Source organism: Platalea leucorodia (genome assembly GCF_965183815.1).
Source record: "Platalea leucorodia genome assembly, chromosome: 3".
NCBI classification, from domain to species: domain Eukaryota; kingdom Metazoa; phylum Chordata; class Aves; order Pelecaniformes; family Threskiornithidae; genus Platalea; species Platalea leucorodia.
Window position 1 is genome coordinate 28031809 of NC_138825.1, and position 13794 is coordinate 28045602.

General features: G+C 43.7%; 1 protein-coding gene across 1 annotated transcript in view; it reads left to right on the forward strand.

Moving 5' to 3' along the window:
• PKDCC (protein kinase domain containing, cytoplasmic) overlaps window positions 1-13794 on the forward strand; it is a gene marked incomplete at its 3' end in the record, with an annotated part of 35911 nt that overhangs the window by 14730 nt on the left and 7387 nt on the right. Inside the window, exons 2-5 of the mRNA XM_082305244.1 lie at window positions 168-290; window positions 3345-3616; window positions 7247-7326; window positions 8058-8165. Of these exons, the coding sequence (XP_082161370.1) occupies window positions 168-290; window positions 3345-3616; window positions 7247-7326; window positions 8058-8165 (583 nt within the window). The remainder of the gene's footprint in view (window positions 1-167; window positions 291-3344; window positions 3617-7246; window positions 7327-8057; window positions 8166-13794) is intronic.

Below are 13794 nucleotides of genomic sequence, written 5' to 3' on the forward strand. Positions count from 1 at the left end.
TCAAATGAGAGGATACAAAAGCTATTGGGGGGGCACTTCAAGGCAATACAATGTGCAGAGCTCAGAGCCTTGTAAGAAATGCTCACTTTGCAGCTCATCCATGGAGAAATGTAAAAGCATGCCAAGATACATTACACTGATATTGCCTGGTTGTGATTTTTTTTCAGCTCTATGGCTATTGTTACCAGGATAGCAATGACATCCCAGACACGCTGACGACCATCACTGAACTAGGCTCGCCTTTAGAGATGATTCAGCTTTTACAGACTTCCTGGGAAGACAGATTTCGAGTGAGTAACAACTGTTTTAAAAGGACTTTTAAGGGAGCGAAGAATACAAAATACCATCAAGCATGAAGCAAGGGTTATGTGCTATGCAGTGCGATTCACATTTATTAAACATTCGCTTTGCTTGTGATTACATCTTGGTTTAGAAACAACATTTAGCACTCCCTTTCTGCAGTGTTTAAGATATTGTGCTATTTTGTCTGTAGATGTTATCTAATTGTAGCCGGTTATATGCTTTTTACATGATATCTTCAAACATTTCTTACTTGTTAAAGCTCGAGGCCCAGGATTTTTGGCGTTGAGCATTGTGCTCTGCAACTGGGATTTAAACAATAGAAGGATGTTACATTTCTCTCCTGATCCTTATCGTAGGTTGGTTTTATAATTGTTTTCTACTGCTTCCTGCTCTGTTCGCCTTTTACTGGGGAAAGAGTGAAATAAATGTACACAAATCTCAAACCCGGGTTGTCCACCGCGTTGGCAATTTTCCAGGAGCACGAAGGTCCCACTTAATTTGTCCGAAATGAAGCCAGACTGCAGCAATGCTTTGATCAAGACAGCGCTGTCTCGCTCAGCGTATATCGGGATGTGTCGTCGGCTGCGGTTAACTCCCTAAGACGTTGCAAGGCAGCAGCAGTCTTCATCTGAGACACTTTGGATTGCATGGCTACATCTGTACCAGAAAACTAAAAGTGCGCCTGACGGATCTTGGAGGCGAACCAGCAAGGTGCAGCCCGTGCCTGTGCTGTTGAATGCCGGGACGCTCCGCAGGCCTGTGGCTGCGTGCAGGAGGCCCGTCGGAAGCGGTCCCTGGGCCGTGCTGCCTTCTGGATGGTGGCTGGGGACCGCGCAGGAGGGCAGCCCTGGTCCCGCTCAGAGACCGTGCTGGCGAGTGTGCGTGTGGGATTAAGTTTCTGTGCCCAGGAATGTTCCCTGGCAGAGTTTATTTTATTAATACAGATGGGAGTGTATTCCTTGTACGGTCTTAATAAGTGGTAGAGGTATTTGTCACGGCTCCTAAAATACAGGACCTGTCTTCGGCTCATCTGATCCAGGGAATGCAAATAATGGACTGTGACAGCAACTACGTACAAAGTAAATGACCAGGACATCTGTTAGATTATGGGTAATAAACAGGGAAGTTTCCATCCAGCATGGACATTTGTGAGTGAGCAATTGCAAAGGGAGGTGAAGAATCAGATGAAGGTGCTGAGCTGATCCACAAAGGTGGAATTACTGATGAAACATTCCTGTGACTGCTGTAACGACATCTTAAACAATGTCATGCTCGTTAGCTTGTCTAGGAGGCAACTAACACAGAGAAGAAGGAGGAAATAAAACCGTATCTTCTTGATAAGTGAGGTTTGCTTGTGGTCCGGTCCTGAAAATAGCTGCATAAATATTTGCCCTTATTCCTGCAAATAATTTCCTTGTGTTGAAGGACTCGGCAGAAAGCTCGCTCCCCAGATCAGCACCTCTGCCCTCAGCAGGGGTGTGTGATACTGAGCAAAGCCTTCGTCTGTGGCTTAAAGCTTGTCGTCCAGGGGCGTTTGCAGTCCCAGCCTGGCAGCAGGTATGCAGGGCAGCAGCCCATCGGGGCTCAGCCTGGTTACAGAGGCTGCCAGTGTAGGAGCAGGGGCTTTTTGGCGTTTGAGAAAAGGCAGTAATTTCAGATGACAACCTGTGTTTTTATTCAGGCTAAATTCTGTGTTGATTGGCAATTGAAGATACGTGTATTATAGGTTAGTTTGGGCTGGATGTGCCTTTTATATACAGCATATTGCAGGATGGCACATACATGAATCCTGTGTCCTTCCGGAGGGAGGAAAGGGTGGTCAAGTCTGGCGTCCCATAACCAGGCCTGCGTTCATCTACACCTACAGGCATCTCCGTGTGAACTGTGGTATCCTATAAGTAGGACTAAAATGTTCTAGTCTGGTCAAGCAGGAGAATGATTATAGAAGTGGGAGAGTCCTCATGTCCCACAGGGGAAGGGTCTGTGAGAGATAACTTCAGACATGCTCAGCTTTCTTACGAAGGACGCATTTAGGTGCTCCCCTGAGTATACGGTTTATGCCCTGAGACTGAATTTGGATTTGACTACTTCAATACATGTGGCCTTAACAGTGTATTTTGACAGAAAACAAAGATTATATATAAACAATAAAAAGCTTGCTAGACTGAGTAAGAGCTGTTATTAATTTAATACATAGAATAAAAATTCCAGTATTTAACTGCGTTCATATTAATGCTACATTTGCATTCATACGTTACGTAGCGGACTCTAAAGGAATGCATGAACTGAAAAGAGCACTTTGGTAAGGGGACTGAGGTCAATGTTTGTCGAGTTTGCTGTCTAGTAATAGTTATTCAGGTTCTAACGTGCAGTTGAAAAGTGCAGCATCAGCACAAGAGCTCCCACCCCAGCCTCAGAGTGGCACATCAGGGTCCACCAAGGTAGATAGATATATACGCTTACCCTGAGGCACAGTGAAGAGTTATGGAGGAGCTGTGGAGCTCCTCTTTCTGGGAATTTCCTTCCTTCTCCCCTGGAAAAAGGCAAACAAAAGAGGAATCAGTGGAAAAAAATTATAAAAGCAGTCAAAAGGCGGGATCAGTACAGAGGCAATACAGACACCATCTGCAGTTGGAGCTCCAGGCACGGGCGCAGGGCGGTCCGGCCAAAAGTTCCAGACCTGGAGTTTGTAAAAGAGCAGAATCAGGCTGCATGGTCAAGGCCTGTGTGTAATGTGTTATTAAAAGTTAATGCTTTTATTTCTGTTAAAAGTAAGAATAGCAACAATGAGCTCTGCTTCAAGAATAGTGTGGGAAAGCACTGGTAAAGCAGCTTATTTTTGTTTCAGGTCTCTAAGGGTTTTACAGTCAACTATGTTAATCTTTTGAAAAATACCTTAATTGCAACATTCAGTTCTGAGGATAAGTTATAATGCTTACATTAAGTCATATATTTATGAATATGTCTTCAGCTAAAGTGTTTTCGTTTATATACTTTGTACTGAGAAAATAACGCAAGGTACCCACGTTTTTGCCTTTCAGATATGTCTCAGCTTAGTTCGGCTTCTGCATTATTTGGCTCATTCTCCTCTTGGCTCCGTGACATTACTGGATTTTCGCCCTCGGCAGTTTGTGATCGTGGATGGGGAACTGAAGGTGACGGATCTGGACGATGCCAGCATTGAGGAGAGCTCTTGCACCAGTAACAGCGACTGCTTTATGGAATTCCCCGCAAGGAACTTCACCCTGCCCTGTTCTGTTGAGGGACGGTGTCAGAGTATGAACGAAAAGAGGAATCTCTACAACGCCTACAGGTACACGATTGGATAAGGTAAAAGAGAATTAAGAGTAGGCCAAAAGTCTCCAGCATCCTCTATAGTTATTCACATCAGTGAGTACGTATTGTCTCAGAACGATTACCCAAGAGTAAGTGAGGCCATGAATAATTGTTTCACTTGTGAAAATACGTAGCATTTATAACTTTGGAAATGTTTTGCATACTTTGAGTGTGATTCACCACTTTTAGTCTAATTTTACATTGATTTCATTCCACTGAATTCTTCACACAAGTAGAGATTTTCATAGGAGTGAAACAGAGGTGCCCGTGGAGATGGGGGCTCATCAGCTCTGCGGTGAGGCAATTCAGGCAGCTCTTCTTTGGTGTGAGTTAAGAGGGGACATCACGTGTTGTCCACCACCGGCTGAGGAAAGGGCTGGCTTCGGAGGCAGAGTTAGAGCTCAGCTCTCATCCTGCACCCCGGCTCAATGCTCCCTGCCTCCCCGGAGCCTGCCTCGGTAGGGTGATAACAGTCCCTGGTGCAGCCATGGGGCCGCTGAGGCCCTCAGTTGCTGCTGACCTGGGGCGTAATCCCAAACCTTTGAAAGCAAGGGGTGTTCCCTTTTGCCCCCCTCCCCTCTGCCCACAGCCCCTGGGTCTCTGCATGGGCAGGCGCTGGGGGACTGGCTCCCGGTGCTGCTCCCGCTTTGCGACGGTGCCATGCCCGTGATGGGGGACACGTAGGTGACGGGTCACGCCGGACCAGTTGGCCACACTGAAGAAAGCGTTCAGCCGACACATCCATCTTCCGAATTTAAGGATTTCTCCGAATTTACAGTGGAGTCCTTCTGGGCCACGGCTTTGTGTTTGTGGTCTCGGCTCTCCCCCGTCGGCCATTGCTCCCCTCAGAGGGCTGTGCGGGATGCTGGGGGAGCCGTGTCGCTGCTCTCCGGGGAGCCGGGAGCCGCAGCTCAGTGCCGCGCTCCTCCTGCCGCCGCCGCTCCGGCTGATGGGCGCTGCTGGGGCGGGCGGCCGCCTTGTCTGATCCAGATAGGAGGATGGAGGATCTCAAAGCAATGCCATAATGGTGTGCTCATTTCTCAGACTTCCCTTTCAAGTATCATGCCATTCACTGCCTGCCAGACCACATCGAGGAGAGGCTGCTCCAAAGAGAGTCTTCTGCTTTGGTCCCAGGCCGCTCACCAGCATGTGTGTTGCATTAGCTGACCACACTGAAATGGGCTGCACCACATGACAGCCATCTGCAGTTGTGCAGCGCAGTTTTTAGTGTGTCCTGCAAAATTTTCCATTTCCATTTGCTTGGCTTACAGATCCTGCTTAGCTTGCTAGCTTTTGGTTAAGACCGTTTTACTAGTCTGGGTAAGAAACCTTTAATAGGCACCCATCCATCTTGGTCATAAGTGGGGATATGTCTGCGGTGTGGTGGGCTTGCGGCAGGTTGCTGGTCTCGCTGAAGGAAGCAGTCTTTTTTTATTACAGTTCTTAATATTGCCTTTGAACCGCACCAGTGTGTAGCACACGCACAGTGCCCCAGTGTTTTCAGCCCCTGCTTTTGCTTAATTCGATAGAGACAGCGGGTTTTTGTTCAACAGCAGATTCATGCTATAGTAGGCTGCGACCACCCGTGCTAGGGCGTTAGCAACAAACTCTGTGCACTTGTCTTGGAAGGCTGAATCTTCAGTTCATTAGGCACAGGCAACGAAATTCCGTGTTTTCGTGGATGCACTCTGTTGCTGTAGAGTTAGAGAGGAAAGGGTTGCTCATGCTGTTAGGTAGAAGTCAAAAGCAGCAATATGTCAAACAGGGCGTAAACCCCTTGCAATTTTAAAATATAGCAGGCCCTAGCCTTGAAAGCGTAATTAGCCTATCTAGCTGGTTTCTTTATGAGGTAAATAATTAAAGGAGAGAAAACATTTTGGAAAAAACTCTACCATACAAGAACTGGCCCATCTTGACTTTCAGATGGGTACCTTCTGTCACAAATGTGTCTCTATGGGTTTTCCTCCAGATGTTTGGAGGAACAATTTTCAAAGCACTGGACAGCTTTAAAAGTAAGGAGAATGAAAATTTTGAACTATTAACCAATGGCTGAGACGAATTCTCCATCATTGACAATTCTTAAATTAAGATCAGATAGTTCTCAAAAAGAAAGGAAAAAAAAAGGCTGCAGGAACAAATGTAAAAGGATCTGACAATCTGTGTTACGCGGATCACAAGGGATGCCACTGGTCCTGCAATCAATGAATAACAAATGTTCCTGCAATTAAGTTGTGCAGGCGCCAGTGTCTCTACATGTCAGAATTTCACATATGGGTGTTTGCATTAGAACAAGTCGTATATTTCTGGAGCCATGGAAAAACAATAACCTCTTTGACTCTCATCCATCCAGCATTTAGCAAATGACAGCTACTGAATTTTTGCAAAGAACTATTTACAATCAGTCAGACTCTGCTTTATAGATAATCTCTAAGCAAAAAAAAGTGAGGTAAAATTTACCAGACAAATTTTTCATTACAAATGTTATGCTGCTCTTTAGATTTCTGTATGTAGTTATATCGGCTGTTTCATACTCATTGCTAAGAAAACCTACCTGGGGATAATCCCACTTGGGAAAATCATAAGTACTGTTTTTGTAAAGGATGAAAAAGGGAGTTAAAATCTCAAGGAAATATTCATTGTGTAAGTGGAATATGTCAGCTCAATAGTACCTGTGCCTATGATCAATTTTTGCTATAAGTAACTTAATTTTTTAATTTGTGCTTATGTGAGACATCTGCTAGTCTCCCTCCTGAGCATGAGTCCCTGGAGGTTTCCGTTTGACAATGTGGTCTCTGTATATGAAAAAGCGTTTACTTTGCTTTGCAGGTTAGATGTAAAGCAGGGCAATTTCCGCATTGTCTTCCTGTTCTGCTCATTACCTAATATTTATGTCTGATAGTTCTGTTTATATTGTCAGACCCTGAACTGTCCATCTCTGTCTTGGGTTGCTATGACACTGAGTTTGCAGTGGGTAGTAATATTGGCAGAGTAATAGAAATTTAAAGGCACAATGTGAAAATTAATTGTACTTCAAATGATGGTAAAGACCTATTGTTTTTTTCTTTTATAATTAAAAATGTTAAAATGGAGATTATACATCCATCGATGAATACCTACGTGAATGCATCTTGAATTTAGATGAATGATGAGAAGAGAGAAGACATTCTGAATTGCAGTGGCATTAAAACAATAGAAGAAGGCTTTCAGTTATTTGAAACGAGCAGAAATTTGATTTATGCACTTTCAAGGTCTGAAAAAAACCCAAGACTTCTGGGTTGATGGCATCCTTTTAGTTTGTTAAAGTACAGACATCTTTGCAAATAGTCACAATCCACGGGGCTTCATAGCAAATTTCTGTATTAATGGAACATTTACACGTAGTTACAAGGCAGCCTTGTATATAACAGCATGGTCTAGGTATGCCAGACAGCTGTATGAATAGTCTCAGCTATATATTTATTTGACTATAGAATATGATTATATTTCCTGAATAGGTCAGTGGCTTATAAGCAATAGGAATTTTATTCCTTATGTTGTTCAGTAGTTACCAGACATTTGTAAACTCTTTTTTAAAAATTTTTCAATATGGGTTTCTTTTCCATTGCAGGTTTTTTTTTACATATCTTCTTCCACACAGTGCTCCATCCTCACTGAGGCCGTTACTGGATAAGATAGTCAATGCAACAGGTAATTGCAATAAACATGGTACTGCCAAGTATTTCCTTTTTTAGTGTGACTATCACATTTGGGATGTGGGGGATGCTGCTTTTATGTTCACTGCAATAGTTCACTGGGGGTGAACTGCATCAGAATGCAATTCCTTGTGGGATTTGGAGGAACCCCTGTCTCTGGCAAGGGGAATTTTGATGATAAAAACAGGATACTTCCCCATTGCCAATGGTACCAGTGGTGCTTCTCTACCTCAGAAGCCAGAGGCAAGTGACATTAGCATAGATCTTTAGTATTTACCAAGGCAGTGCCTTTGGGACAAGAGTAGTTGCATGTGCATGTAAATCTGATTTGAGGGTTTTTGGTGCGTTGTTCTAGGGGTTTTATACCTTGTACTGTGTATTCAATGGGGAAGTTAATGATGCTGGGCTATAGCTAATTAACAAGCAAAGCCGTTGGAGTTCCCTGTATTGGCTAAAGTTCGTCCCTCATGGGGAGCTCACCGCCGTGTTTTCTGCCCGCAGGCCTGGGGTTCCCAGCTGGATGAGCCAGCCTTTGACAAGCCTGGCTCATGTCAGGTATGAAACCCAATTTGTAGTAACTCATGGACTTCACGTCCACATCACAACGCCGTTGTAGAGCAGGGCACCGCTGGGCTCTGAAGCTTAGGGCTTTATTCGAATGCAACCTCATTTTGTCCTGTGCAGGTTGCTTCTCATCTAACTCATTCTTTTTCTGTGCTTTTAAAGGAGAACTTCAATGGGGAATAGATGAAACGGCTGCTCAGCTAGAGAGAGTTTTGAATCTGTATAAGAGTGGAGAGTACCTACAGAACACGACCCGGATGCCAAAAGCTGGTAAAGTAGTCTTTCTCGAAATTTAAAATCGGAGACTCTGCTTTGACTTGTATTTGCAGTTTGAAAGGCCAAATGTCCAGAAAACAGGGATCAATGGCCCTTGAAACCATTCACATGATGATAATCTGTTGGCTGCTTTTTGCTTCCTGGGTGTCTTCTGAAGCCCTTCTCACTAAATGAGGTAGCTGGACATCTACAGGTGTGAGCAGACTGTAATGGGGATAAGGAAACCCAACAGAGTGTTGCTCTCCGTAGCAGATCGGCGGAAAATGTTTTTCATCACGTCCACAAAATTCTCTGCTGTTGGAATATCAGAACCTCCCCAAACACGAGTTGGGGGGAATCTACTCAAGATGCTGTAACCCTCCGTGGATTTCGTGGGACTTGCAGGAATTTCTTGCTACATAAGCACTTGTAGATTGGAAAAATAAAATTTTTGCTTGCTTTGCAAGAAAAAAAATAATGTGTCCCTCAGCTTCTGCTAGCAATAGAATAAAAAAGAAAAAAAAGGACAGGATGAAAACCAAGCTGCATAATAGTATCTTTTTCATAAAGTCTCTGCAGCACCACAGCTACGTAAAATGCTATTCAAGCAGCTATGATACAGCGGGATGCATATTCTTCCCGGAAGGATAGCTTGTGGAATTATACACGTCAAAGAAGATTATGTATGATGGAAATGACTGTTAAGTCTAACAACTGAAAAAGCTGTTTTGCAAATTATTTCTTGTACGTACAATATTCGTGTCAAACTGTCAACGTAACTGACTGCAAGTTGATAGGAAAATTATGGCTTTGCTGCAAAAGCTCAGTAAAGAGGGAAAGATGGGTTCTAAAGGGAGATGAATGTTGGCACAGGGGGTTTGAAAAGTTCAGTGAAGCATTTGCTCTGTGAAAAAGACACAGGAGCCAAATTCACGCCTGTCGTAGCGCTGTTATCCTCAAAGGGCCATGATACCAAGGATGAATTTGACCCACTTATCAGAATAATTCAATATTTATTTTGTTGTAAAATTGGCAGGAAAATCATTGCAGGTGTTCATTTAACTTTCTAATTTTCAGCTTTTCATTACAATCTGTGCTGAGTGAGGCCTGTCAACACAGCAAAATTATTTTCAGCGGTACAATCAATAGTACAAACCCGTTCTTTGTTGAAGAAGTGCCAGGAGGGCTGAAGTTTTTCTGTGATGCTGGTTGATTTCAGATTTAACTGCTGTATCGGGACAAGATGAAGTTTTGAATTTTAGAGGGCTGTCATGTTTATAAAGAATCTCGGGGACTGAAGCTTAGGACAGTGGTAGTAAATGTAACAGCGCAGGTTTCTACTAATATAGAGCAGAGCTACACATGTATTTGGCTACTGTAATAATTACACATTTTTGTGTTAGTTTAATTCTGTAGAGTCCTGGATAATATAACGCAGAATCCGCTACCCGTGTTCACGGTTAGTAACGCCTTTCTGTGCAAGGAGCCCTTTTTATTTGTAGGACACTGCTCATGGATTTAGGCACTCGACGGCGTGAGCAAAGATGTTGAAAATCTATGGGTGCTTTGTATAACATATTTGGCCAGTCTACATTAAAGACCATGAGTGTAATATTGAATTCCTTGATAGGAAAATGTTCTCAACCAATGGCAAGCCTGAGGAATCAGATCTCTTAGTGGAAATTACACTTAGATGAGATGTGTTTTCAGACTTAGCTGCCATGCCTTTAAGATGTGCAGGCCTGTTTCTTGTTTGTTCTAAGGCTACTTTAACCAAACAGAAAAGGGTCTGTAGTTTATTTCTATTTTAAGATTCCCTTTCCTTGCCAGAAAAGTATGAAGAAGTTATATCTTGAGGGTGAAAGTATGCCTACCTACTCATTCATATCACTTTTATTCTGAACACGTTCCTTCCTCAACCAGTATTTGATGATTGGTAATACCATGCTAGAATTAATTTTTAATATTCTCAGTCCAGAGATTATGGAATTAGAAATTATTAATTAGAAATTATCCAGAGGTTATGGAGTGAGAAATTCTCCTGTGGTACGGTGAAGTTGCAGGAGAGGGTGACAGTGGTGCTGGAAAGGACTGGTGTCCAAGTGATCAACCTCTTCCCGCTGGCAGGACATTCCCAGCTGAGCTGGCGTCCTGACCAGTGAAACCAGGGCTGAAATGCTGAGCAGATCGAATAATTTGTGTAACTCGTGGTGGGTGATGGAGTGAGAGATGGGTGTGAAAAGGGACAACTGTGATACTTTCCCAAGCTGTCAGCTGAGGTCTTGCTTTGGCCCTATTTGAGGTCTAGAAGGACACTGTGTTGCTCTCTGAAAGCAGAGGAAAAATACTTTTAAGATTGTTGGATTTTTTTTAACCTTTTTTGCCTTGCTCTACAGCATAATGAAAGTTCAAGGAGAGTGTTTTTCAACCCAGTGCTAGGTTAAGATAAAACTAGAGATGATGGTTTGGTTCTCAGGCCAGATCGGAGTTAATCAGAGCTTCGCATTCGTACACCTTTGTGCCAAGATCGGGCAGGCACAAGTTCGTGTCGCTTTTGCTCAGATGATGGAAGTCTCACGAGGTGACGGGATCCCAAGATTTTTGCTCTCTCGAGCAGTAGAAATGACAAGAATTAACAGTGCCAGTCTCCTCTGGCATCTAAAGGGTTGTGACAAAATAAGGCCTTTCTGGTGTATGATCTGTTTTGAAATCCTAAAAGCAGAACTGGAGGAGAATTCAGATCGAAGAATCGCAAGATTTTGGTTTGGTTTGGTTTGTTTTTTTGGGAAAAGAAACCACAGAAGGTTCAGGTAATGGTGCTTCAGAATTTGTCTTAGGTGTGAATGCTTTGAATTATCTGTTGTCGTGGATGGAGCATTGTACATTCGTACTAGAAAAGAAGAGATCGTGATCTTGGGCAAGTGATCTAAGGCCGTAACTAGAACATAAACTTTGAGGAAACTGTCTGTTATCTATCTGAACCTATGTTTTTGAAAGGAAGACCTCCTCCTATGAACACCATGAAGTGAGAAAGGTGATATTGATAATCAGTAGGGAAGTGACATGAAGAAAGTTCTTGTCAACCCTAGTGTTCCCATAAATAAAGTTTAACAAGATGACATAGTCATATTACAGAAGGTCTTGGATATTAAGCTTTCACTGTGCTTCAGTTGTAAAAGATTTTATAGTGCTGTAAATTATATTATGCTCTGGACTTTGCTTTAGTATCTTAGAAACAGAGTAGAGGCGCGGGAGACATTCGATAGCTATGTATGTGTTCTGTAATCATAAATCACACTACTGTTAATGTTGATATAGGAACATTACAGTGTTTAAAACACCATGAGCAAATACTTATATATTCCGTTGACTGTTGCTCTGTCTTGCTGGAATCCAGAAAAATGTGAATTAAAACAGGAACCATGTATTTTTTTCTGACGTATGTTATCTAAAAATTATTAAATTGTTCCATTAATTATCCAGATTACAAAGACTATAAAAAAATCTACTGATGTTCATCAGTAACGTCCTGCCCCAGTATCAACATTTTTATTACTTCCATCAAGTGACACTGATTTGTACCAACTGGGTGTCTGGGCCTTGAGCTAAGCCCCAGCCCTTCAGTTAACTCAGAATTTACTCAGAAATGCGTGAAATCAGCTAACACTAGTAAATCCGATAGCTTTGTTATTCATTAAAGCTAATAGATGACCCATTATTAGGCCTGAGGGTGTGCAAGCCCAAAGAAAGGCATAATTAGCTGCCGCTGTTAGTTGAAAGTACATTCTCAGCGCTAAAAAAGCTGGAAGCCTGGACATAAAGCAAAGACGCTTCATGTTTTGCTTTGTCTTAAGACAATTTGGCAGAATTATGCTGTATGTAAACATTTACACTACAACAATGTTTTGAAAAAATATTCTGCAGGGTCACTATAGCAACCTGCTTAGGAAATTGTAAATCCGCCCAAGAATTATTGAAATCGGGGTGGGGGGTGTGCAATGTTTGTGCACGTGTGTATGTGCAAGAGAGAAATTTTGCAAGGTTGCTGGAATATTGTTTGAGGTGCTTTGTATATCCTACGGCAGGCCACCATGCGAAGGGTAAAAGTATGCTGCTGAAGGCGCTTGAAGGCTCAGCCGGGAACTTTCTGCAGCCCAGATTCCTGCTTTATCTGGCACTTGTGCGTTTGATGTTTCTTTCCCAGGGACGTCAAGGCTGCTTTGGGGGAAAGCTGAGGGGGAAAGGTGCACAGGGCTGCAAGCACGGGCAGAAAGTCTCCCCCTACACCCTGCCTGGCACAGAGGGCTTTCGCATCAGCAGCCGGGCCATCCCAGCACACGGAGGAACACAGGAGCAGGTTCCTTTGCACCCATACAGCACTGGAAATACAGCGGGGCTGTATAGCAACCCGTTGGTTGTTGCTCACACGTATGTCCACCGTCGTGCAAACCATATGCCCTATTCACTGAGCAACGTGTTCTGCTGTCGCTTAACTTCTCTAGGTCCAACTTGGCAGCATAGAGCAAAACGCTTTCTGCTGATGGGTTAGGTCCTCAGCTCCTTTCAAGAACACTAAAGAAGTCACCGAGTGTCTTTTACAAATCCTGTAGGCATCTGTCTTTAAGCTTAAATACCCCGCACACGTGACCCTAGACACCTTTAGGCTCGTCCATCATCAGCACCAAACCAGCTGACAAGTGTCTGTGGCGCTGGTTTGGGCTAGTTGCCTTCGGTAAATCGGTGTGCACCGCAGAGGTGGCCGTGGGTGCAGAGCAGCTCCGCAGCCCGGTGAGCGGCCCTGGGACGTGGGGCACGAGGCAAGAAAAACACTCCAGCTGTGTCGTGTTAACGGGAATAAAATGTAAGGGAACATGTCGTTCTCCTCCTTATTTATTTGTGTTTCGGTGACAGCCTGCATACCGATTTAAATATGGCTCTACTGTAAGCACAATAGAAGCATATAAAAAGAGGCAAGCCTTACTCCGCTTCCAGCCTGCACGCGGGAAACAGCCAAAGGACGGAAATACTCACCCGAGAAGCAGGGCTATCTCCCGGTCTGACGGCAAACCCGCGTCCTGCCAGGCCTGTCTGTCCTTCCAGACAGTTGGGATTCGTCAGAAATGATTGAAAGCAGAGACGGGCGGGATAGGCCTAGCATGTCATTTTCTCAGACATACCAAAAAATAGCTTTCCGTAGCGCAACTGTGCATACGGGTTTGCGAGGCTCGTTGTCAGAAGCATGTTTAAATGTGAGGTATTGAAGCATGCAGAAAATTTCAGCATAAAATGAAGCGTACTAAAACCATAAGTGTATTATTGTCTATTTAGGATCCGATTCTGTTCTCCATAAGCTCCCTGGGAATCGGTGGGACTGTTTGTGGAGCAAAACACTGCTCAATACCACTTTTTGCTGAGATTGGCAAGATCAGGCTCTTTCTGCTTACTTGTAAGCAAAGCAATTAAAAGCAAATCCCGAGTTGACTGCCAGCGTTCCTTTGAGAGTGGAGGAAAAGAGGAGGGAGGAAAAGGAGCAACATGATTTCTCTCTCAAGGATGAACATTACTGCGTCTGTGTCATTGACCCGTGGTGCATTGGCAGGTGATAACTAGAAAAGAGAACTGGGCAAATTTCCAACGAGTAGCT